Below are 26,211 nucleotides of genomic sequence, written 5' to 3'. Positions count from 1 at the left end.
GGGGGATGGGAAAAGCCTTCCAGGGCCAAGAGGGGGAAGCAGGTAGAGGTTGCTGCAGCAGAATAGCTTTATTGTAGCCTCAGAAGGCAAGGGATCTCCCATGACAGAGATCAGCAAGGAAGCTCCTCCATTAATTTAGTTTATCTACTTAAAATAATAAAAAAAGAAGCTTGGTTTCCTTGCTTTTTTCATTTAAAAAGAAGTTGGCTTCAAGTTTAAAGGCTGCAGTGTGTTTTAGGGGAGCTCACTCTTGCATATGTCAACATCATTAACCTGCTTCAGAGTAGTGACTTACTCGGATCTCATCATGCACAGCAAAATAACTTTAACAAGGAGTGCAGCACACAGTGAGGGTGCTTCAGCAGCTGGAAGGTGGCAGAAACTGGCTGTATGTGACCAGCCAGTTCCCTGTCCAGTGCCAGCCACTGCTTTGCAGGCTACAGTACTTCACAGAACACACTGAGATGTCTTCATGTGGTACCAACTTGGTGATGTAAAACTGTGCTTATGTTAAAATAATGCCTATTAACCAAGGTTAACAAATGGAGCTCTTCAGGCATTCCTGTCTAAAAGACATCTTTCTCCATAATTACAGCCATAAATATGAATGTGGTGAAACTTTTTTTATTCATATGTCAGCTGCACCAGGAGTGCAGGGATATGCAAGAGTGGGTTTTTTCTTGAATAACCTGTGATACTTGATTAAGTAATTCCTGCTTTTTGACACATTTTAAATAGGATTTAGTGCGGATTTCAAGCTTTTTGCTAGAGATGCCTGTGATTGGTGTTGTAGGGAGTGGAGATGTACCATAACTGTAATTATGAAATGCCCTTGCACTTTGATGGGGAAAATGTCTTGAGAAATAACAGTTTTCCAAGCACAGATACAGAATAAATTATAGGAGGAGTGTGTGCTTGGTCTCTAAATGAGGGAAATGGAAGAGAAGCTGCTCTTTGTTCCTATCAAAGTGTCAGAAGAGGAAATGGTCTTTGAAAAACACTTGCCTGATGTTTGTGCTTCTTCTCAAGCTGCTTCCTGTAGTGGTCAGGGGGCTGAAGATTTTAGTTTGGAGTAGTACTCTGTTCATGTTGCCCCTTTTGATCCATCTGATGTGGGTAATGTATAGGCTGGCACTCAAACATTCTAATTGCTAGCCCTCACTGTTCCTTTATATGATCAAACATTAAATAGCATATAAGGGGTGCTTCAAATTGCCTTAAAAGTGTAGAGCAAGATGATCATTTCTGATGGCAAGGAATTACCAGAGTGCCGAAAGTGACTACTCTTTGTTTTCCCACAAGAAATCATGGCTGTATTTTGCTTTTACAGATCAACAGATATTTTTTCACCCCAATATTTTCAAAACTACTTAAGTGGAGCTTTGTTTTCCTTATGGTGCTGATAAGGAAATAGTTAAGGGTAACTAGCAGGTGGAATTTGTGATCTCGGCCGCGTAGGTGAGTCCTGATGGTGGTTTCTCCACTGCTGCAGTGGATGCTGTGGTTTAACAGGAGCCAAGGTGGGTAGTTCTGTGACCTGAGGTGCTGCATGTTAGTGCTGTGAGAGCAGCCATAGCTGCAGTTCCCTTACATTGCAGTAGCACAGAGAGACAAAGTGAATGTGGAAGTGTTGGAGGAGGTTGCCTGGGGAGGCTGTAGTTGCCTCCTCCCTGGGAGTGTTCAAGGCCAGCTTGGCTGGGGCTCAGAACAACCTGGTGTAGTGGGAAGTATTCCTGCACATGGCAGGGGGGTTGGAACTGGATGATCTTTAGGGTCCCTTCCAACCCAAACCATTCTATGAGGAAAGAATTGCTGCTAATTCTGGAGGTTGTTACAAAGCCTGAAGACTCCCCTTGATGTTTGACTGTGGGTGTGTGATTGTTAGGAAGGCTGCCTTGCCCATGTGGCATTACTGTAAGTTAGGAATTCTACCTTATTTATGAAATTTTTTTTAATGGTTTACCTAAAAATTCTCCTTCTGCTGAGAAAAGCTGGAACTTCTGGGGAACTGGGGAATGCCTTTCAGCTATCTACACTGCAATTTAGTTTTAACCTTTTTAGTAAACTGTTCCATTTCCCACAGAATGTTTATCATCATTATTCAAGCTGGCTCAGGTTCACCTTGTCTGCTGAAGGTCACAGTTTTCACAAAACTTACAGTGCAGGAAGTTGTCTGGTTTCATGCTTGTCTTCCTTCTCCAGCCCTGAAACAACCCTCCTATAGCTGTGTTGCTTTTGGAGTAACAAGACAAATATTTTTATAGAAGCATTTTGAATGTAATTGACACCAAATGCAGGCATATTGTAATAGAAATTCAGGGAAAGGAATATACATTCACCTCCATAGAAAACTAGATGAGTTCTTCACAGTGCATGTTGGTATGCTTGAAGGTTTTCTGTTTATAATTTATATGACCCATGGGCTTTGAATTTGAATAAAATAAAATAAATTAGCTTACTTACCAGGAAAGCTGTATTTGTGATCTCCAGGCAGATTGTCAGCAAAGTAGGTTCACCCAGCATTGCAGTGGAGAGACTTAATTTGTGCTCTGAAAAATCCTGCATTCTTCAGGGAGGTGAGAGAACCAGTTTTTGACCAAGAATCCTCCCCAGATAACAAAGAATAGTTGGTATCATCTTGATTTTTGTTTTTGTTTGCAGTTGAATTTATCTCACTCTTTCTTTCCTCCTGAATGCTGCTGCCTCTCCCTAGATGACAGCAGAACCACAAGCCAGCTGGATGAGTTTCAGGAGTGTCTGTCCAAGTTCACACGCTACAATTCTGTCCGACCCCTGGCAACATTGTCTTATGCTAGTGACCTCTACAATGGCTCCAGCATCGTGTCCAGGTAAGACCTGCTGCAGCCCTGACACTGCAGCACATGCTGATACAGGCTGCTGAGCCTGAGTTAACAACCCCTAGGAAGCAAGTTATGGTCTGTACATGTGTAACGTGTTGCAGTTGCTTCCCAAAAATAGTGCTGCAAACTATTTTTTGATCTGCAAAGGTACTTGGGTACCACAGTGTGGTACCTTTTATGCTTGGTGTTGGTCAAGACCCAGTGCAGAACCTTTGAGGTGCCAGTGAGTATCTGGATCTGTTGTCATGAAGTACAAAGCCTGTTGGAGGCACAGTCCTCTTCATGCTAGCATGAGTGTGTTGTAAGTAACTCAGTTCTAGCATTTTAAGAAGTCTCAATCTTGCTTTCTGTTGGTAGCTTTAAGAATCTGGTGGTTTTAAATATTGTTGGTGGATCAGTCATCATGGCAAGTATTAAATAGCCAAGTTGTTTTTAACTGCAATTGCTTGAACTGTTGAGGGTTGGAGGCTCTGTTTACAGAGCTCAATACCAGTGAGAAGGTGATTGTGGTAAAGCCAGCTCAACAGCTCTGTTCCTGCCAACAGCTATGCTATATTCCCTGCCATGTGGGGTGAATGTGCCTTGCTCCACTGCTGAAGCTCATCTGAGCCTCCTCTGGACCAGTTTGGACCCTTAAGCTGTTGAAATGCTATTGATAGTCTTTCCACAAAATTAGTTTTGTCTAGTTATGCTCCACAAACCAGCTGCCTTAGGGGTGAGGCTTGAGAGAGCACATAAGATAGGGAGAGGTTGGGACCTGCCAGCAGCCCTAACCTTCAAGTGGTTTCAGCAGCTGTGGAAGCATACCCTGGGGATTTAGTCTGTGGGATCTGGTTTGGAGCTGGTGGTGGTTAATTGGGGAATCTTTTCTTCATGGCACATATACAGGACCCATTAGCTTCTTACAGAAATGTTTCACAGACTTGAATGGTTGTTCACAGCAACCTTTTGAGGGAGAGAAGTAGCATCATTTTTTATACATGGGGAGCAGGAGATCCAAAATGGCCATACCTGAAGTCTTGAAAGAAACATAAGATAATGAGGTGAACCTGGGTTTTCTGAACCTTAATCCTATACCTTATGAAGGGGCCATTTGGACAGAGACAGAACAGCTTGATTCTGTTGTTGAAGGACCCCAAGAAACTTGAACCATGTGGAGAAGAGGAGGCATGTATAGCATAGAGTACATACTTTCCTTCAAGCAGCATTGATTCCCTAACTGCTGCAATATGTAGCAGGAATGTTTAATGGCTGAGTTAGCCACAGAGGTCAGAACACAGTAATCCCTGATCTGACTTGTGTTTAACCTGTGCTGATGGGTTCACACCAGCCGTGGTGAAACGCAGGTGGGAAACTCTTGGCACCGCAGACAAACTTCCTCAGATACCAACTTCAGCATGGATTAAATTTTGTCCCTTTGCCCTTTCTTTCTTCTTGACATTCTGCAAGAGCAGCATTTTTGTGGTATTTGGTTAGGAAATGCTGGAAGGGCAGTAAATCTTGCTCCTGCTTGGGAGGCATAATTTTTGGGTGCAATACATGTTGGAAAAGTATGTGTGCTGCTGTTGGTGAAATGAAGATATTGTGGGGCCTCCCTCTAAGCCAGTGCTGGTAGTTAAATGCATTAAACTGAAAAATAACTATGCTTCCAAGTCAGTGTTCTCCCCTGCTCATCCTTTTTATTTACCAAAGCATTTAAGTAATTTTTAGGGATTTCAGTGTGTGGGTTGAGTAAAGACTATTTGCATCTGAGCCTGTCCATAAGTGCTTTGCTAAGGTATGGCTGCTAAATGTGCTGCTGCTGTAACTCTTGTTAGCTTCTGGCTATCCAAACAGCTCCTTTAAAGTTTGAATTTGTTAATATCTAATATGTACTGGCCAGCACACTTATGTTCTGTGTTCACCACTGCTCTTCATCCAAATCATTACTCAAGTTCAGAGAGTCTGTGAAGCCACGTGAGTTGTCTTGGTGATGGCAGCTTAAGATAATAGAGCAGCTTTTAGACACCTACAGATGGGCCAAATTAAAAAGTAACTGAGTGAAATGCTGTGAAAAGTTTTATCCTTGGGCTGACTGCACTTATTTCTGAAGGTGTTCTGGGCGTGCTGTAGTAAAATGGGTAAAATAATATAAAAAAGCAAGTCTTGCTGCTCAATTGTTGCTGTTGTGACAAATACATTTAAATACAAAGCAAGCATAGGGTTAGTAAGTAATAAAGCCTCATTATTGTCTTAGAAAGTGTTTCAAAGGGGCATTTTAAGTATAGTTAAGATAAAAAGTAGAATTGATCACGAGTTTAAACTTCTTTGTACTTTAGTTTTATTTTTTAACAAATAAACTGCTGTTAGAAATGAACAGGACACAAGTGTTTGATCTGCATTGCTTTAACACTGCATGTTCCACATGCCAGACTCCAGATTTGCTGGCCTTAGAGAGGTTTTTAAGATTGATTAGCTTTGCTTGCAAAGGAAGAAGGAAATTTCCTTACCTGCAAAACCTTGATGCTTATTTAGAATCTTATTTTGAAGCTTATTTAGGAGAGAAGCAAAACTGGGTTTACGGCAACAGGATGGAAAGCGTAATTAAAGGCTGTCTATATAAACTGTAAGACTGTATAGAAACAGGCTGAAAAAACTATTGTGCCTTTGGGGATGAAGTGCCAAGCTGATGATCTGCTCTGCAGCTGGAGGTGTCCCCACCTGGTGGGAGCTGGCTGGGGGCTCTGGTGGCCGTGCAGCATCCGCAGGGTGGCAGCCGCCAGTTGCGGTGCTGGCAGGAGCTGGGGAGCCAGGCAGGGCTAGTGCCCAAGCTGCACATCTGCCCTCTGATTTGGGAGGGGACAGGCAGTGAGATCCAAAGTCCAGTGAGGAAGAGCTTCCTTACCTTGCTTTGAAATATTACAGCCCTCAGTCCCTCTTTTCCCTGTCTTCTGTGCCTGCAGAAAACCAGATGAGCAGAGAAGGATGTGCCATGAAAACACGTTTGAAGGCTTTGCAATTGCAGGTCATTCAGTTTTGCTTTAACATCAGGGGGACTTCCAGCATGCTTGCAGTGTGAATTTACATGCACCTCAATGTTTTTTCAATGCACTCAGTTCTCTTAAGTTGATTGTATTTACACTGTTTTCCCATGTATATTAAGTTTTGTTAGAACTGGGCCAAGAAATAAATTTTCCATTTATTATGCCCCCAGACAGAGCAGTCATCAGAGCTTAACTTTTCCTCTCTCTGCTTGCTGTGGCAGTAAATTGTAAAGGCTTTCCTTTAAAGATGAGTCTGTAAACTGCAGTGTTAGCATTACAATGATTTATGTAGAAAATTGCTTTAGCACTGTCAGAGGCCTTCAGAGGATAATGTGGCAGTCTTTCATATTTTAAAAAAAGAACAAAACAAAAAAAAAACCACCCCTAAAACAGACTACAGCAAGATGTCTGACTGAAAGCTGGTTATCAGAAAGCTGGTTCTCCCTGCTGGGTGGTTCCTGGGTTTGATGGAAACATGAATATGTCTGTCCCAGAGGGCCTGAGGCTTGGGGGCAAATGGTGTGGATTTTTGTCATCTGCTCCACCTTTTCTCTGAGAGATCTTAAAATGACAATGGAAGGGTTTTGGATAGCCAAGACTGTATTTATCTAAAAAGCATAGTGATTTACAGAGAGGGAAAGAAAGAACTTGTTTTCTGGCTGCTGAAACCTCACTTAACTCATCTGTTAAATCTTAAGGCTGTGTTCAAAAACTGTCTTCCTTTTGGGGTTCATTCTTTTTTTATCATTGCTTATTATTCTATTGCCTCTAAGTAAAGAACAAGATGTTAGGAGGCTTCTTTTAGCATTTCAGTGGTACAATTACATCAATTTCAAGATTGTATTTTTGTTTGTTGGCCCTTTCAGTAACATGGCCTGAAATCCTTTCCTCAAAGATGAGCTTAAAAGAAAAATAATCCATTGCAAGCATGTTTTCCATCTATTCATTGAGCCATTTTTTTGTTCCTTTTTTACTGTAGACTACAATTACTTGTCCATATAAATTCTCAGATCCAGATTTTAACAAGGTGCCTTTTAGTGTTGAGTCCAGAACTAATGCCCTGGACTGGGTCAGATGAGATGAGCCATTTTATTAAGTTTGTAAACATCAGTGCTTCTATCTTGGTAGTAAAGATAAATGGCAGGAATGTGAGTTTATCTTTAACAGGAGTATGTTTTGGAGTACAGTCGATGCTGCTCCTTGAGAAGATGAGAAACGAGGGCTGAATTTTTCTTATAGTCTGTTAAATTTATCATTTTTTTTTTTAAAGGGACTCTTATTTACTAGTAGTAACTCAAAACTGTGGATTGATCTGTCTTACTTGGACTGTTCCCACACTGGAAGGAAGAGAGAAGTGCTTGGATAGAGAGTTGAACTGCAGAGTGGCTAAGGAAACTTGGAAGTATCATACCCTGAATCTACTTGAAGCTTGTTCTTCTGTAGTTCTTACATTACTCCATCTGAGGTTTTGGCTCATAGACCAGAGTTTTTCTGGGGCTGAAATGGGATTGTCGTGGGGTTTTTTTTCCTTACAGCTGAGTACAGAGCCTTTCCCTTTTTCATTTTTCTTTGGAGTGCAGAACTGATCCATTTCCTAGTACATAACTGTGGTCTGGAACCCTTCAGCAGAAGCTAAATGTGAGTTTTACCCAGCAGATGGGTTATAGAGATGTCAGTTCAGGTCTCTGAATTCGGAATTCAAGAGACAGTCTCAACTTGGTAGTGTAGCCCTCCAAGCCCTCAGGATGGGATGCTGGTGCCAAGAGGGGCTCTGAAACTAGAAAATAACATGTCTGCTCCCATCTCCAGTCTTGACCTGGAAAGTCAGCTTTCTGATGCCTGGAGTAACACTGCAGAGGCAGAAATCTGTTCATCCATGAACATAAGCTTTTGCTTTTAGGGGTGTAAAACTTAACTTGAAATTGGGGAGTTAATGGAAGTTGCATGGCCACCACTAGGACCTCATTGTTCTAGTAATTCAGACAAGTAATTTTGGACAGTTTGGTAGTAGGAATAGTAGACTTAAGCAGTCTGTTCCTTGGCAAACATGTAGTTGTTGGTGGCTGCAGCATGGCACAGTCCTACGCTGGAGCAGGCTTCCCAACAAAGTGGCAGAAGCTTCATCCTTGGAGGTATTGAAGGTCTGGCTGGAGGAAGCCTTGAGTGGTGGGTCTCACCAAAGAGCTGCTCCTGCTCTGAACAGGATATTGGACTAGAGACCTCCAAGTGTTGGGGACTGTACTCTTTTAATTAAGGTACATGATCAACTCATTAGAAACTAAAGATTCTGTCCCAACTTTATTCCAAGCATCTTCCTCTGACCATGTGTTTTAAAGAGAAGCAATGTCCTTATTTGGTTTCACTATGTATAGTGTAAAGTGAAATTCTCTTCCTACTAACTCTTGGAGGGGGGGAGTGTTAAATTTAAAGAGGATTGTATTTATTAGGACAAGACTGGGCTTTTTTTGAAGAGAAGCTGTGTAAAAATGCAGAGCTTAAAATGGATGCTGCAGTATTAGGAGTGTCCTCTGAGAGATCCATATTTAGGGTGGGAGGATGGTACCACATGGAAACTACCTTGCATCAAATCCATCCCTCCTTTCTTAATTGATCAGGACACAATCTTTTCTGTGAGGCTGCAAGAGGCTGCCCTTCTGTTTCTCCTGATGTCCATGTGTTAATGGCCATCAGGCAGTAGTGCTGTGTCTCAGGAACTGCACTTGCAAGCCATGAAGGCTGTGGGTTCACAGTTTCTTACATGGAGAGCTTCCACAAGCACAGTGGTAAAAGGCAAAGACATTTCCCTTAATTTCCCCCCCCAGTTTTGTAGCTTTCTTTCAATGCAGAGTGTTGATACAGTGAGCTTTTGTCTGCTTGAAGAAGCAAGCCTGGTCTATTAATAGAACATGAATTTCTGTAGCTTATTAGTGTTCTTCTAATTGTTTAGCCCTGTTTGTTGGAAATGTCTGAATTTGCTAGGAGGTCATGATCTGAAAAGCATTAGCATGCCTTTGGATTTTTTTGTTCCTTTCTTCCTTACTAGGGTTAGTCTGTTGAAAAAAGATATTGAGGTAGTGTGTTAGGGCATGCAAAGATGTCTGGTGTGGGCTTAAACACTTGTAAGTAAAAAAACCTTACAAGCAGCTCAGCCTGGAGAAGCTTGAGTTAATTATTCTTCATATTGTCTGTATTCATAATTGCAGGCTCTAAGACAGATATTTGGGATTTATATGCTCCATAGGTGTTTTGTAGAGTAAGTTAGTGACACTTATGTTCTTACAGGATTATATAAAAGTATTTGTATAGATTTATACAAATGAAAAGTGGAAGTCAGATCAAGTTCTTTCTATAAAACAGAACTTAAGGGTATTCATATGTATCTTTATTTCTTCTAACAAATAGTTTAAAGGTAATATACAAATACTGACCAAAAAGATTCCACATACCATCAGTCTCCTGAAACAGATATGACAGTTGGATGAAAAATGCTTCAAGTGACATTTTAACCTCATTCCATCATCACCAGGCAGCAGGGCCACTGGAATTGATTGCCCCAGCCTATCCTTTCACTTCTTGAAATGGCTCAGCAGGGTATGGACTCAATATTCATGAAGGCTGGTGTCTTGACAGGGTGCCTGCTGGATGGAGCTGAGGTGTCTGGAGAGGTTACAGTCTGGCTGAAGATGGTGGTGTTGGGTCAATCTGGGGGCTTGTAGTAAGGATATGGCAGGTTGTGTCCTGGGACACTGGGCTGGGCAGTGATTTGTTCTGAGAAGTGGGACCTCTGGCAGTGTGACCAGCTGGTGACAGAAGTGTTTTCAGCTGCTGTAGGTAAATTGTGGAGGAATCATGCAATCATTAACTAGTGGCTATGGATGGACCTGTTTTTTACAGTCCCAGTGTTGAGGGAGGTTCCCTGAGCTGAGCTCTTACAGATATTTGGTCCCCTGCCTCTTCAGCTCTGTTGGCAGCTGCTGTCCACAATTTTGAAGGACCAAAATCCTCCAAGGTATAGTGATGTATGTGATGGCCTGAAAACAAGCTTGCAGGCTTTTGGATAGCCTTATTGCTAGAAGGCACTTTATCTATCATAACTGATTGAGTTCCTTCCTACTTAACAGCATAATCCTGATAAAATGGTTCTGCTGTGCAGACAACCTTGCAACTCAGTGTGGAGCATTCTTACCTCAAACCTGCTTATGTAGCTTGGGCTGAGGTTGCTGCCCTCCTGTCTGGAAATGTTTCCCCAGTTGCATGGAGAAAAGCCAGCTGAAGTATATTTGGAGACCTAAAGCCTCTTCCACCTTAGTATTTTGTCACATTGTGACTCTGTTCCTGCCACTGTCAGAGCTGTTCATAACTTACTGTGGATCAGCCCAGCTGGGTAAAATGGCTGATCCTGGTTTACAAATAGAGATAATTGTTACCCAAAATATTACAACAGGCAGACTGATAATTTGGCTTGCATTTTAAATAGTGTCATAAGAAACATTCTGCATTTAACTGTTGGCGTTTTTAGTTAACATTTCCCTATTCTGGCTTATTTTAAATGGTGCTTGTGGAAAAACTGAATCTACTCCTCATTAACTTGCATGAGAGTTGTTTGCAGCAGCTTTGGCTCATTGTACTTCTGTGTATCTGGCATATAAACCCTGGGATTGTTGTCATCTTCTCTTCAGCATGCAGAAGAGTATCAGCCAGCAGTAGAGTGGCTTTTTATCAATACACTGTATGTTTGGTTGCTTGCAAAATTCAGTAGTTCCCTCTAGGTTTTCTCCTCGTTAGTGGTAATTAGGCCAGGTTCCCCTGTACATGTGTATGAAAAAACCTTATGCAGTAGAATAGGATGTCTCTAGCTATAGTCTTATAGGCAAGGCTGGAAGTCTGCTATGGCTTTCAGGAGGATTTGGGGTTGTATTTGGAGGAGAATTGGTTTAGGGTTGCTTCCCTCCAAAGTAGAGGGGATCTGGGCTCTGAAAGTTGAGCTATGGCAGGAAGCACAATTTCTCTCATTTGGTTTTAAGAAAATTATTGCTCTGTTTCATCTAGTGATGACGAAGCATAAAAGCAACTCTTGTTTTGGATTTCAGAGCTGGGAGATGAAACTAAGCCCACCAAACCCTCCTTGATTCAGACTTAATATTCTTCTTTAAACACTCTTTATGGAATGGGAGCCTTGCTAAGGGGCCTCTGTTAGAGCTGATGGCATTTCGTGACACTTGAAAGGATTTTGTAAGCATGAAGTGGACCTGGAACAAGGTTTAATGACATGGCTGGGTCTAATGTCAACTTGGTAACTTCTTATGCCTTCCTTCAGACAGAGCAAAACAAAATTTCAAGCTCCTATTGCTGCAGGAAAGATGCTGAGATTGTGACTGCAGCATGACTGGTGCAATAAAGTCCTCCCAAAGGAGCCCCCTGGAGCTGAGGACCATCCTCTTCTGAGCAGTGCAGGCTTTGAACTGTTTTAATGCCCTTTCCTAACTGCTTTCCAGCCGGGGGAGAAGATAATTAACACACAAAGTTGACCTTCTGGTGTCTTATTTTTATGCTTCAAATAGAGATTTGCTTAGGGGGAGTCTGTTCCCATCAGATGTTTAAAGCCTGGAGGAGACACAGTAGTAGAGGAGTGCACCAGGGGTGCAGCTGGAGCTGGAATATCCCAAACAACTCCATGGGATCAAACTGAAATAGCTTGGGGTCCTCTGTCCCATTGTTTTAATTAGACTTCCATTAGACTTGAGCCTGATCCATTGAGAGGCCATAATTAACAGTGGCCAAGACCACTTTATTTTGATGAGAGAACAAATCTGGCAATTTCCGGGTAAACTGGGGGCTACCTCTAACACAAATGAATGTGATTCTTAGGGATGAAGATGCTTGCTCTCTGATAGAATGCATGTAAGGGGAGTCTCATTTATATATTTATCTATAAAGAGAATCAAAGAGTCTTTCATTAAGTGGTCCCTCCTGAGTAGAGATTGCAATACCCTGCTTGGGGTCAGCTTGTATTTTGGAAAACATTTTGCAGCCCAGGGGTTTGAATCAAGGAATGTATTCAACCAGTAGTTGTCTGTCCTTATCCCTGTGGCACTGGTGAAGGCTTTGAAATACCACCAGTGATCTTACTTGGGTGATGCTCTGGAGTAAGGAGTAACTAGTGCAACTGTTGCTTTATTTGAAAAGAACAATAATGTGTGTCTTTTTTTCTTTTGCTTCAATCACTCACAGCTTTGGCAAAACAGCCCTTTCATGTTGAAACTTCATATGCTTTGTCTCAGTAGCCTTTGTTTTTCTATGTGACAAAACTCAGACTAAGTTGATGGAGCACAAAATATGAGTGGTCTGATGGCAGCTTCCTATGCCTGAGTATAGCTTTGTTTTTAAAAAAACTACAAATTAGTATGCTAGTGCATACTAGTGACACTAATTACTTTGCCTTAAAATACCAGTCTGCTGTAAAAACAGTCTCTCAAGTATGTGATATTAATACCAATTCCTGTATTGGTCCCAGGTGCTGAGCAGTCTGCACTGGTAGCCATGATGTTGGATTGTAACTTGAATTTTTAATCTTTTATTTTGATGCCTCAAACTGGGTATTGGAAATAGGCAACCAGGCTACAAGACATGGGACCTGGGGCTGTTAGAAGTGACAGGATATCCCTGGGGGAATGGAAGCACAGAGTGAGAAAGACTTGAAGGAAATGTAAGTGGAGAAATAAGCAGCTCTTGTCATCTCTACTTCCACCAATTAAGTCCCCCAAAAGTGAGAACACTGTGTCCATGTTGCAGCTAAATGTGGGGCCACAGCAAGCCAGGAGGAGGTGTTAGAGGTGCAGAAATGGAAACAGTACCATTTTAGGCAGAAGTTGAATTGAAAGGTATATTCCAGAAGGAATATACCTTACATGAAAGGCACCAAGTTGTGTTCTTTGTGGAAATGGCAACTCCTGTGGTCACAGGTCTTATCAAGTCAGGGCTGAGGCATTTATGGTTACAGTAGCAATTGTAGAGTGTGTATGGGAAGGGGAGCAGTTGGCTGCAGACCTGTAATTTTAACTAGTGATGCATTTCAAGGCAAATGCAATTTGATGCAACCCTCAGATCTCTGATTCGAAGGAGCAGATCTATCAAGTATCCAGTTCTCACAGAAGCTCCCTGGGCTACGTGCCCCTCAAGTCTGGCCCCCAGGGCATTTCAAACTGTGATTTCATGTACAGTGTGGGCTGCCCTGGGGTTGGTTTGAAGGGCACCAAGCCCTGTGCTGGCCATACAGAAGATCACACAGCGTGCCCACCTGATCACTGCCTGTAAAGTTGTCTTCTTGTGGCCTCTCAGCATCCACAGTCATTACCTTTGGGATTCTAAAGGGTATATCCATATTTATGTCAATACCTGGTATAGACCAGTTGTTTGTGGATGACTGTTGTCAGGTTCACTCTACCACCATTATGTCTTGCCTGGAGTAAGTACCTGGAATGTGTGTGTGGTTTTTAAAGTGTGACTGGGAGGGGACTCATCTGTGCCAAATCAATCTCCTGGTGAGTGCCTTCTAGTTCTAGTGTGAGTGACTTGTGGAACACCAGTGTTGCTGTTGCCTTGTTCATAACCCTTATGCCAAGGCAACTGCTTCATGTGTTTCATCAATTTATCTGCCTATCTGTATGTGTTCTCTAACTCTGGAGTGTCCCCCAGGGATGTGGGGAGCAATTGCATCCACCATCAGGATGTGAACATGGCAAGGCTTTACACAGTGGAAGAACTGGTAAATACTCCTCATGCTCTACTATTTCCCCACTGGTCTACCCTCAACACCAACCCAAGCTTCCAGACATTTTTCAGAAGCAATTTATTTTTAAATTCCATTTGTTAGCTACAAGTGCTCTCCAAGATCAAAGGTTTTAGCATTAAATATAGCAATTGATTTATAATCTCTCAGATTGAGAATAAAGATAAGCAGCAGAGCAACAAGAACCCTGAGAATGTGTTTACTTTTTAGCAGCTCTTAGTTGTATTTCCAGAGAACACTGGTCATTCATTTCTTAGGAAAAGGAAAACTGACTTGGAAACCAGAAATGTCTCTTTTTCCTTAGAACAAAATAATCAGTTCCTTTCAATCTTATTTTTAGAAGAAAATTCTTTTGCACACTTACAAATAATTTTCAAATATCCACATGTTGGTTGCCAAGAGATTCCTTATAAAAATTCATCTAGTCTTTATTGGTCAGAAATATGGTGTTGAAAAATAGGTTTAAAAAAAAAGAGAAATTGCTAATTGATTCTAACATGCATTTCTTTGAGAAGGAAGGACCACTGCTAGTCCAAGGATGTTCAGATGATCTAAAGCATGGCCTGCCTCCTATGCAGCCTTAAAAAATGCAAATTGAGCTGGTTTCCTATCTCTAAAGGAGGTTACTTCAAGCTGGGACTGAGGCAGGTTTATAGGACAGACAGTTGGTGGTTCATCTGCTCCCTGAGGTGGTGAAAACCTCCACTGTCAGTCCAATGTTAAGTCTACTTAAAACAGTGCTACCCAAACACATTGCTCTTATTTTAGCAGGACACGAATAGCTGTTGCACATGCTTTGTGTGTTGTTTTGGCTTGCTGGTGGCATTGTGCCCCTCCCCACGAGGATGCTGTTTGTCTAGCTGGTTTATCTCTTGACTTGATGCCCTTTTTGACAAAAAGGGATGAAGTCTTTCCTATTGCTGTGTGGCATGTTATTGTTGTGCTAATGTCCTAATTCAGTTTGCCTGCAGAAAGGTATCACCTGCAAACCAGAAGGTTGTTGTTCTCCAGAGCTGCCCCTGTTGTGTCTTTTGACAAAATAAAACGAAGTGAATTTTCATACAGATAAGCTTGTGCATAAGCAAAGTGCTTACATTGAAACAATGACTTCAAGCAATAAATGACAGGAATATCATTGAGCTAGTTAAATGCAAATAAGCCTTGCTAAATACTAAATGTGTTTGGAAGACTTGGGGGAAAGCGCACTAAAATAACTGTTGCTGTGCAAGTGGGCTGCTGGTGCTAATCCTGCTGAGTCCAGGGGGAAGCAGAGCTTTGCAAATATTAGGAATAGATTTATATGATAAATAATCCACCTCATTAGCTGCTTAGATTGTTGATGTTTTTCTTTGTAAATCCTTTCCTTTTCTGCCAGTTAGCTTTTAGTAGAGCGCTTGCAGCACCAGGACTGTGCACAGATGATGGAGGCCAAGGTGAAGCTTGCTGTGTTGGGCTTGCCTGTCTCTCTCAGCCAGCCAACATCTGTACAGGTGCTGCTTTATTTCTGCTTCCTTTTTCTCCCTGCAGTGTCTTTGATGCTGTTTGAAGGTCACAGGTCTGACAATCAATTTCATTGGTTGATGCTTTTTATTAATTTTTTTAATGGTGTGTTAACTTTTATAGACATACTGAAATACTCATTTGTTATGTCTACAGCAAGTTTCTGTTTAAGAAAAAAAAGATTGAATTAATGCTAGAGAAGCAAATCCACCCCAGGTGAAAGAGGTTCTGTTCTGTTCTAATAACTTGGCTTTTTACCAGACGTTGCAATACATTATATTTTTTTCCTTCAGCAGGAGAAGGCTAAAGGTATAAATTGAATCCAAGTAGATGAATCGCTGCCATCAGTTTAGTTGTGCTTTACCTGAATCCACAGGGCAGGGAGCAGGAGCTGAGACAGCAGTTCAATTAAGACTGTGGTACAAGTAAATCCATTTTATTGTTATAGAGACTTTCGATTATAAAAATTCTTCCACAGAACAGGGTGAGCTGACAAGACAAGGCAGGCCTGAATGGTGCTTTCACCCTGCTTCTATAAAAAGCAATTAGGCTAGGGTAGATCTGGGGCAAGGGGAGAGCTGTCTGGCTCCTTAGATGACTTCTTTCCCTCTCCCATTTTATTTAAATAGATGCCTGCCTGCTTGCTTGCTTTATTCCCTGGCCATAAGCACATTGCTTCTTGTTTGCTTTTTCAGGGGCTTGTGATTTTACAGGCTTGACCCAACCAGCTCGTTTCTCCTCTAGCGAGCAGGTAGTGGTGAGTGGGACTATCTCCTGCCACTGCTTCTGAGAAGTTCCAGTGCCTGCCTTAAAAGGCCAAGTTCCAAGCTGTTTCATGGAATTATTTTGTACTATCAGGCTGCATATCAACAATCCTTTCTCTCCATCCAGTTTAAAAATAACTTGGTGATATCTTCTTTACAAGGACTTGAAAACTCTGCTAGCATTTATTTTCCCTTTGAAGGCATTTCAGTGCCTTCAACTTGTCAGCTCTGTTGAGGGGTAGGAAATTCTAGCTATTACAGCTATGGGGGCAGCCTAAAGAGCCCTCTCTCTTGTAATTGGCTTAATGCTTTATAATTGTAGAAAGGTACCTTAAATACCCTTGCTCTCAGGATTTTTCAAGCTGTATGAATGTAAAATCAGGTTAAACTTGGTTTTCTCCGAACTCATTCAGAACTTGCTGCCTACTTCACAAATGCAGTGGTTTCTTGGAAGAAAATGTCATGGGGGCAGCAGAGATTGAAATGAGTAGAAGAACCCCAAAAGAGACCCTTCAGAGTAGCAGGTTGATTATGCAGTCAAGAAGCTTGAGGAGAGCTGGATACCGATCACAGAAACCTGCAGCCTGAGGGTAAATGCTACCCCTAAAACCTTTCTGGGAGTACCAAACTGGTGTCTTGCTGAGGCTGATGCTCCTGAGAGTAGGTATGGATGCACACCCACCATCCACCCTGCCCTACTGGCAATGGCAGGCTGCAGGCAGGAGCTGCTTCTAGGGAGCAAGTCTACTTGCCTGCCTGCTAAGTGTCTCGATAGGTTTCTCTTGAGCCCTTCCGAGCTGCGAAGGTAGCAATGACATTAGCTGTTTATAACACACTGCCTTGCCTTTCTCTCAGATGTATTTCGTGTACAACCTCAGGCTTTTCTCGTTTGCAGCTTAACTTTGTTATAAGGTGACTGCTTTTACTTCCAACTTCATTGGTATCTATTACAAACTTGCCCTGCAGTTCAAGAGAGAAGGTGTGCTGTCAGTTTCCACAAGCAACCCTAGGTGGAAGTCATGGTTTTTACAGTACTGATTATATATGTTTCAACCTTCTGTTACTCAGGGAATTTTAGAAGGCTTTTTCCACAAACACTAGTTTACTCTGCCTTAACGCTCAGAGTTCACCAAGCTGCTGTGTACAGGAGCTAAGGGATGCAGCAGTGCAACTGGGAGAAATCGATGGGCACTCATCCTGTTGTTCCTGGAGTGTGCAGCTGAACGTTGAGCATGTTTCCAGGACTAGCTGTCAGCTCTGACATCTGGATACCACGTAGTGTAGATGGTGTAGATGAACTAGAGAACCTCTAGAGTGTCTGAACAAAGATCCTGACTGCTGGAGGGAGATTGTGCTACCACAAGTGGTCCTGTTTTTGGTAAATGGAGATGTGGATGTTTGGAGAGGATAAGGAAATGGTGCCTGAGAGCAAGAACTACACGCTGTTGGGGTGTGTGTGTGCCAGACCTGACCAAGTGCTCTGAATGGGGGTATTTGTGATCATCAGCTCTGCCATAGTGAGATGTTTAGATGGTAAAATATCCTGCTGGTAAGTACAGGTGTTGTGTTCCAGAGTTCTCAACCTATGCTTTTGTTCCTCAGTATTGAGTTCGACCGAGACTGTGACTACTTTGCCATCGCTGGGGTGACAAAGAAGATTAAAGTCTATGAGTATGGTACAGTCATTCAGGATGCCGTGGATATTCACTACCCGGAGAATGAAATGACCTGTAATTCCAAAATCAGGTAGGTGTTGACTTTGTGTTTGAGCTTAGAGGGCCTCTTCCATGTGCTTGTTTATGTGCAGTAACTGCTTTGCTTTCTTTAACCCCTGTGGGGATGGGATGGGGAAGGAGGAAAGCAGGAGCTGGTGGAGAGCTTTGTTTGAACACTGGGTGGGGTTGGGTGGCACAAGCACTGTTACTTGTGTACACTGGGCCCATCCAACATAATAGCAGGGCCACGTATCTGGAGGAGAAAGAGACAAAGGGTAGAGGACTGCTTTTGCATTCCTTGCAAATGCTGTGGGATACCTATGCAGTTAAAAGGAGAGTAAAAGCAGAGTAGTGGACTTGTTCCAGGTAAAGTCTTGGCTAGCCTCAAGGTAACTTCTGTGCCCAGTTCTTTGCAATAGTCACCAAATTCTTCATGCTCTCTTCCTCAACCAGTTGGTTTCCATTCTGCTGAGAGGCTGCTAATCCTCAGGAAATAAGCCTTGGGAAAAGACCTTGCCCTGATTTTTGCTTCTGTGTTACTATTGTTACTGTCAACCTGTTTCTTTCTTTTGAGATGACTTAAACCAAAGAAATATAGACCACTGTGTCAGGTCTTCAATTGAAATAATCCAGCTGAAGTAACTTAAAAATCCTTAATCAAAAATTCTGTTAAAGCTCAAAAGTAAATAGTACAGTCAGTCAAACCAGTCTGGAATTCTAATACAAGTCTCTGGTGTCTTTGAGCTCATTTGTTTTTAGTTGGTACTCTACATTCTGAAAACAGTAAAGCACCAACAAAAGTGTAAGTAATAAATTTAGATAACAGCCTGGCTTCCACAAAAACCATGTTGTGCAACAAGATTAATAATGTTTGCAAGCCTACTTGAGAGCATAAAAGTCATGTTAAGTTTTGTAGCTGACACATTTCTGATGATGAAGCAGTCACTTCTGTATCACTTGTGCTGATTATTCTTTGGAGTTGTGTAACACTATTCTATGAAGGAAAAGGTGTGAATGCAGATGACCCTGGGACTGGCTTTCAAAAAGGGTAAAAGCAATCTGAGAGGGATTTGGATCAAAAAGCCACGCTGATTATGGAGCCTGTGTTTTGCTGAATTTGTGAAATACTCACCATTTTTGCCTGAGTCATAGCAGGGTTCACACTGTTCAGCTTCATTACTCTGGAAAGAAGAGCAGAATAATAGGAGAACCATCTAGCAGTCGATTAACACCTTTTGCCTTAATTAGAAGGGGAAAAGCAATGTGTGTTAGGTATTTCTGTCTGTCTGAGACAACTTCCAAACTTGTTACTTCAAATTTGACAGTATTGAAGTTGATCCTGCCAGGCATTAGGTAGTTGTTTGTTCTCCCTTCTCCGGCAGCTGCTGGTGAGCAGAGCTGTGTTAGTGCCTTCAGTGACGTTACTCTTGTCAGCTTTGTGCTCCAGACAAGATGCTGCTTGCATTCAAGATTTCTTCTCTTTCTCAAATTTCATGCATATATACATTATATATGTGTGTGTGTATATAGATATATGATGATGCAAATGAATTTTCCTCTGATGCTGTGTGTCTCAGCGGAGGTGGACAGGGTCTTCTTCTTTGTCTGTTTCTCTCATTCCTCTGAATAAATGCTTTTTTTTTTTTCCCCATTGGCACCTCCACATTATATCAACCTTCCTTTGGCATGTGAGTGCTTTTTGGCTTTGACAAATAAAGTCAGGCTGTCAGTCAGAGGCATCCTTGCTATATCCATTAGCTGTGCTGCCAGTCACTGGTGCCGGGGTTCGCTGGCGCGGCGTTGAGCAGCATAATGACTTGCTATTCTGAAGTGGTGTAGCTTGGGGGAGAAGATAGAGATGAAGGCTGTAATTTCATTATGGAATATTGCAGTATGCTGAAAATGTGCCTGTATTTTAATGAAAAAAAATCTAAACAAGTGGAGCCTGCTTTTTGTAAAAAGCCTTGGCTTGAAGCTGTTGATTTTAATTTGGCTGGAGGTGTAGCTTCTTTCTGAGGCTTGTTCCACCTGCTAGTGCTTCTTCTGGTATCCAAGGCAGACATATTTCTGCTCTGGCACATGGGTGGTACCCCTCTTCCCAGCAGAAATGCAGGGGTCTGCATGCAGATGGGATCTGGTGACACGTCTGTTCTGCTGAAGCTGGCATGTGACACTGGCATGGCTGGCCATGTCCCTTCTGTCCTCGCGTGGCACCAGAGCTGTCTGCAGGCACTTTGGCTTCCTGAAGATGTGTCACGGGAAGCTCACCCTAGATTGATCCTGGTTAACCTTATTCAGAGTGATGATGCTGGAACGTAAATCGTTAGTGCTTGTGTTGGTGACTCAGCTTTTGGAGGAGCAGCAGCTCTGGTGGCCTTTTATAAAAGCAGACAGGTGACAGCATTTGTAAGGACTCGTGTCTGGCCAAGAGCAAGTCTGCTGGCCTGGAGCAGCTGCAGAAGGGAAGCCCTTGCCCAGGATGGGGCTGGCACCAGCCCAGCCCTGCTCTGCTGTGTGCCAGCTGGGTGCCTGCTGAAAGGTTGAGCTTCATGCCAGCAGTAACTGATTGTAGGCTTTTCTGGAGCAGAGCCCTGGTACCAGCTGTAGCTGAGTCTTTCTTCCTCTTTTCCAGCCCCCTTTTTTTACACCCACCTGCTTCTTAAATACATTCTTTTTTTCATCAGCTGCTGAGCTTTCTCATCCCTATTTTTAAGAACTAGGAGGAAGTCAGCGTGTCGGGTTTCTGGTAAATGTGTATTGCATCCCCTGGGGAATGACAGTGGCATAAGCTTCCAGGAAAAACACAAGATGACACACAAATCCTCATAAAAATCCCATTTACAGATTCATAGCTTCAGTACAAGAAACAAATCCGGGCATTGTGTAGTAGCTATAAACAGCACCCTGTGAGCTAATTATGACTTGCTGTGTCCCTAGCTATGGAAGACCATAATCTGTGGCTCCCCCCGTGCAGGAGGAGATGGGAAAGGACAAGAAGAGGATGAATGGCTAGAAGCCAGCCACAGCTCTTCTCCCATTTATTCAAGAGGCAGATCTGTTGTTTTGCCATAGGTTATAGGGGGAGAAAAAGGAGATGTAGCTTTCAGGTAAAAGAAATTGGCTTTAGGCCTCGTTAATCTACAATAGGTGATGTGCAAGTGTGGTTAGGTAAACATGCTTTTGAAAGCCATGTTTAGTATTCTGCATGCTCACCACTGGGTGTTTGCAGCAGCTGTATTTCAGTGATAGATGTTGCCACAGGCCTCTAAAATCAGCTGCATCTGTTTAGCCAACTGCAGTTCAAGCAAGCCATCAGTAGGCTTTTTTTAGGAGGCTGCTAGTATTTTATTGTTTTCAATTTTTGGTGTCAATAAATCAGATGGATGATTGTTCTGTCGTCATAGCAGTTCATGGGCATATTGCTGTCAGATTTTAAAATGACAGTCAGCTCTTACTAGTAAGTCTAAAGTAAGCAAAAACTTCCCATAGTGGGTTTTTTTAGCTTTGTGTTTGGAGAGGTATGTGCACTCTTTATGCTGAAAAACCTCCCGAGTGCTTGTGTTGGATGCCCATTATTTCCAGTTCAGAACATGTTTGACACTAAACAGGTTATAAGGAAATATACCTTCAACTTTTATTAATTCCAGTTTTCAGAGTAACTGCATCACTTTCAGTTTGCAATAAGGTGAAGTTTTTATTTGAAAGTATTTGTTTCTTAACTCTACTAGAGGTTTTCTTTGGATTGATTAGCAAAAAGGCTTTTAAACATTCATAATGGGAATGTAGTTCTGGATGTTTCTGGACTATTTGGTTAGTGCTGTTATTCACGTGGATGTTCCTTGCAATAATAGATTACTCCCTTGAAAACATTTCAGTCCTAAAACTACTGGGCACCAGTTGACTCATGGTAATAGACTGGACCTGAAGTACTTGGCACTCAGAAGCAGATCAAACCATAGCAACTTGTGCCTTATTTAAAGCTTTAACTCCATTTAACTCACCGCCAGAGGGGCAGTAGACACTGGATAACTTGAGCCTGGATTTCAGGCATCTGAGCCATAAAAACACTGGCTCATGAAAGAAACATCAGTGCTACTGACGGTGCTAACTGAGCTGGCCCCACTTGTGTGTCTGAATAAAATGAAGGATGCACATAAATCTTTACAGGGTCAGGATTTCTTTGTGTCCGGATCAGATGCTGAGGTTAGCAGAGTGTTTTCAGAGGTCAGTGATTAACTTTCAACTAGAGTTTCTCCAGGTTAATCTCCAAGGAAGAAAAGCTGTCACAATTTATGGCAAGATACACCTCTGGGGAGTAACTGTTGCCCTGTTTTTGGATTAAAGAACAAAGCAAAAACTGAAAACATACAGCTACTAGTATTTAAAATAAAAGACAGCCTTGCACAACTCCTTTTAATCCAGCACTGAATTATGCATTATTTCAGCCCTAGGTAGCATTTTTTTTATCCTTCCACATCTCAATTTCTCCTGGATGTGGCTGCAGGCCTTCTAAAGGTTGTCTACAGAAGGTTATTTTTATGTACTTGTGGGTTTTCAATGCTTAAACTGTTGGAGGACTCTCTAAGCTGCATTTATGATCCATCTCACCTTTGCCCTTTCACCCTCTTCAGCTTGTTCCCCGATACAAATTGAGTATGTTACTCAATTTGTTACCCATTATAATAATCTCAAGGGAATCAAAACCAGTAGATGTGTTCAAAGTGTCAGCAAAATCACCTGTGTTAGGCATGGAAGAAAGATCAGCTCTTCCCTTGAGGGGAGCATGGCAATAGCTTCTCAACCCTTTGTAGGTCCCAGGGAAGCCACTTGGAAGAGAAACATCATAATGTCCCAGCTCCAGGACAGCCTTTCTGGCCTGTATCATCATAGATGCCAGAGAATAAAAAGGACAGTCAGCCCTTGGTAAAAAGCATCCTTTACCTGGAGAGGGAGCTTCCCTCCACAGCATCCAACCCTGAATCGTGCTGCTCTGCAGAGGTTACTTTTGAGAACTTAAGTTATAAAGAAGCTCAGGTGTTGCAATGTCAAGGAGAAAGTTCTAGTCTCAGACTTGGTAAAAGAGAGTTGGGTGATGATGAGGGGAGAATTAATGCAGAGGGCTGACACAGGGTTGGTTTTGTTTTATTATGAGCCTTTAATCATATTGCTTAAAAATGAAAGACTTATGGTGTGTGTGACTTAAAAGGTGTTAATTGAACCACTTAGTGGCTGCAAATCCCTGAACGTTTTTTGCCTGTCAGTTCCTGTTTCCCCTCTCAGTCTATCTACAAATGCTTTCCCAGTGAGTGTTAACCCCTCATTAACAGCATCAGACTTCAGTGGGACAGAATGCTTAGCTTGATCTTTGCTGTGCCAGACCAAATGGACATGGTTTTGAGCACCAAAACCCTTCATTTTTCTCCATCTATATTGACCTGATAAAATATTACCTCTCCCTACAAACCTGACATTTCTTAGATCCTTAGATCTGTCACATCTCAAATAGAACTGTTAAACTCTGTTGTATTTTTATACCTACTCATGAATTCCTGATTTTCATAGGCTGGGGTGATTTCTTTTTTGACAAGGTGTAGTTGTGTGATTAACCTCTTCATAGTTCATCTTGCAATACCCAGCTCTCCTCTGACAGTCTGATGTAGATCTCATTCTCCCCTTCCTAGTGCATCCACCCTCTAACCAGCCAAGGTGGCACCAGCATGTCTGGTCCAGACCCTCTCCACCTTCTGATGGAGCCTGACATACTCTCAAAGCTGCCTAGATAAAAGACTGCCTTCTCTAAAATGTGTCCTGGGGCTGTGTTCTTCCTGCTTTTATGTGATGGCTAAACTTACAGATTTTCTTCTTAAGCTGCTTGAAGCCCTGACTTCAGTGGAGATAAGATGGCAGGGGGGAAAAACTGGAACAGATACATGTCTAGTGCAGTGTCTAACCCCTGCCATTAGCAGGAGGCTGCTCCCAGCCCAGAGTCTTGCTGCATTGTAGCTCTAGGACTCCAAACCACATTTTCTTCCATCAGTGACTGTGCTGCCTGGAAACAAGACTCCAGATGTCAGAATGGCTGTCTCTGGGCTGCTGCAGCCTTCATCTCACAGTCCTGGCGGGCAGTGACCGGCAGCTTCATTTGGTCCTGAGGGAGACACTTAAGCCTCTCTGAGTAAATCATGGACTGCTTTTCTGTGGGTACCTAAAGGTAGTATATTAAGTATTGTATACTCATGTATGAGTATATAAGAGCTGGCATAATCACAGAATCATTGAGGCTGGAAAAGACCTCTGAGATCATCAAGTCCAACCTGTCACCTAACACCACCATGTCGGCTAGTCCATGGCACTGAGTGCCACATCCAGCCTTTCCTTGAACACATCCAGGGTTGGTGACTCCCCCACTTCCCTGGGCAGTCCATTCCAATGTCTCCTCACCCTTTCTGTGAGGAAGTGCTTCCTAATATCCAACCTAAACCTCCCCTGGCACAACTTCAGGCCAGGCCCTCTCATCCTGTCACTAGTTGCCTGGGAGAAGTCCTTGAACCCCACCTGACTGCAGAACTGCAGCGTCCCTTCAGGGGGTTGTAGAGAGTGAAAAGGGTTCCCCCTGAGTCTCTTCTGGGGCTGTTTAGCCTGGAGAAGCTCCCTCAGCCTATCCCTGTAAGATTTTCCCTCTAGTCTTTTCACCAGCCTTGTTGCTCTCCTCTGGACCTTCTCCAGCACCTCAATATCCTTCTTGCAGTGAGGGGCCTAGAGCTGCACCCAGGACTCGAGGTGAGGCCTCCCCAGTGCTGTGTACAGGGGGAAGAATCACATCCCTGCTCCTGCTGGCCACACTATTCCTGATACAAGCCAGGATGCCATTGGCCTTCCAGGCCACCTGGGCACACTGCTGGCTCATGTTCAACTGGTTGTCAACCAGTACGCCCAGGTCCCTCTCTGCTGGGTCACTCTCCAGCCACTCTCCCCCCAGTCTGTAGGGCTGCCTGGGGTTGTTGTGCCAAAGTGTGAGACCTGCCACTTGGTCTTGTTGAGCCTCATACTGTTGGCCTTGGCCCATCAATCCAGCCTGTCCAGGTCCCTCTGTAGTGTCATCCTAGCCTCCAGCAGATGGACACTCTCCCCCAAGTTGGTGTCATCTGTGAGCTTACTAAGGATCAACATAATCCCCACTGATGCCCGGGGGACACCACTGGTAACCAGACACCAGCTGGATGCAGCTCCATTCACCACCACTCTCTGAGCCTGGTCATCCAGCCAGTTTTTAACCCAGCAAAGAGTGCACCTGTCCAAGCCATGGGCTGCCAGCTTTTCCAGGAGGATGCTGTGGGAGACTGAATTCTAGGTAGACCACATCCACAGCCTTCTCATCCACTAGGTGGGTCACTCAGTCATAGAAGGAGATCAGATTAGTCAGGTCAGGCAGGACCTTCCCTTCCTAAACCCACGTTGTCTGGGCCTGATCCCCTGGTTGTCTTGTACATGCTGCTTGATGGCACTCGGGATGATCTGCTTCATAACCTTGCCAGGCACTGAGGTCAGGCTGGCAGACCTATAGTTTCATGGATCCTCCTTCTTGTGGATGGGTGTCACATAGGCCAACCTCCGGTCATCTGGGACCTTCCCAGTCAGCCAGAACTATTGATAAATGATGGAGAGGGACTTAAACAGTTCTTTTTTGCCAGCTGCCTCAGCACCCTACAATGAATCCCATCTGGTCCCATAGACTTGTTAGGATCTAAGTGGCACAGCAGGTCACTAACTACTTCCTCCTGGATTACAGGAGGGGTATTCTGCTCCCCATCCCTGTCTTACCAGCTCAGGACCCCAGTTGCCCTGAAGTTAGCCAGTGTTTTTGTTAAAGACTGAGGCTATTTGATGCATTTGTGGACAGTCCCTGTGCCTACAAGGGCTGAGGACCAGTAACATTTTCTTATTAAATGCCGTATCATAGAGGTGAAACTGGACAAAGCATTGTCTGAGCTGTACCACCTCAACCATCCTCTTAGCAGCTGGTGGTTAAAGATGGTGACTTACACTGGGTAAATAAAACTAAGTTTCTGACTGCAAAGCTTTAAAACCAAGGGCTGCTTTTATACAGAGGAAGCATGTGACCATGTGGATAGGCCTATAGGTAGAAGTGTGCACAGGGGGAAGTGCTTGATGGCTTGAAAGCAGTGTCACCAAATGTCTCTCTCTACTGGCCATTCTAAAAAAAGCTTCCAGTGGTGCACTGCAGAAGGTGTTTCCTGAAGGTTTCCTCCAAAAAGTGGTGCAAGAGGCTTGTGGAAAGCTGCTGCTGTTGGATGACTGTCTTGTTTCTTTAAGTTTCAGATTTTAACTTGTGCAGAGAGGGGCAGTCAGAGCTGGAAGTCTTTTGGATCACTCAGTGAAGCTTCCTGCTGATGCAAGCACCAATAGCATGTTATTCCTTCTGTGGTTTTATTCAAATTTGTCTTAAAAACCAGTTGAGTTTCTTGCCTTCCAGCACTTAGTTGCACCAGATCCTCAAATAAGCTTGTTGATTCTGTGCAGCTCAATGGTGGTGAGCTA

The 26,211-nt window shown here is 43.1% G+C and overlaps 1 protein-coding gene across 5 annotated transcripts in view; it reads left to right on the top strand.

The window, feature by feature from the left end:
* Positions 1-26,211, top strand: part of COP1 (COP1 E3 ubiquitin ligase) — a 128,838-nt gene that overhangs the window by 35,799 nt on the left and 66,828 nt on the right. For all 5 annotated transcript variants that reach the window (XM_051625047.1, XM_051625045.1, XM_051625046.1 and 2 more), the window contains 2 exons: positions 2,714-2,849; positions 17,540-17,683. In XM_051625047.1, coding sequence (XP_051481007.1) covers positions 2,714-2,849; positions 17,540-17,683 — 280 coding nt within the window. The remainder of the gene's footprint in view (positions 1-2,713; positions 2,850-17,539; positions 17,684-26,211) is intronic.

This window comes from Apus apus, chromosome 7 (assembly GCF_020740795.1).
Source record: "Apus apus isolate bApuApu2 chromosome 7, bApuApu2.pri.cur, whole genome shotgun sequence".
NCBI lineage: Eukaryota > Metazoa > Chordata > Aves > Apodiformes > Apodidae > Apus > Apus apus.
This window is presented reverse-complemented; position numbering and strand designations above follow the sequence as displayed.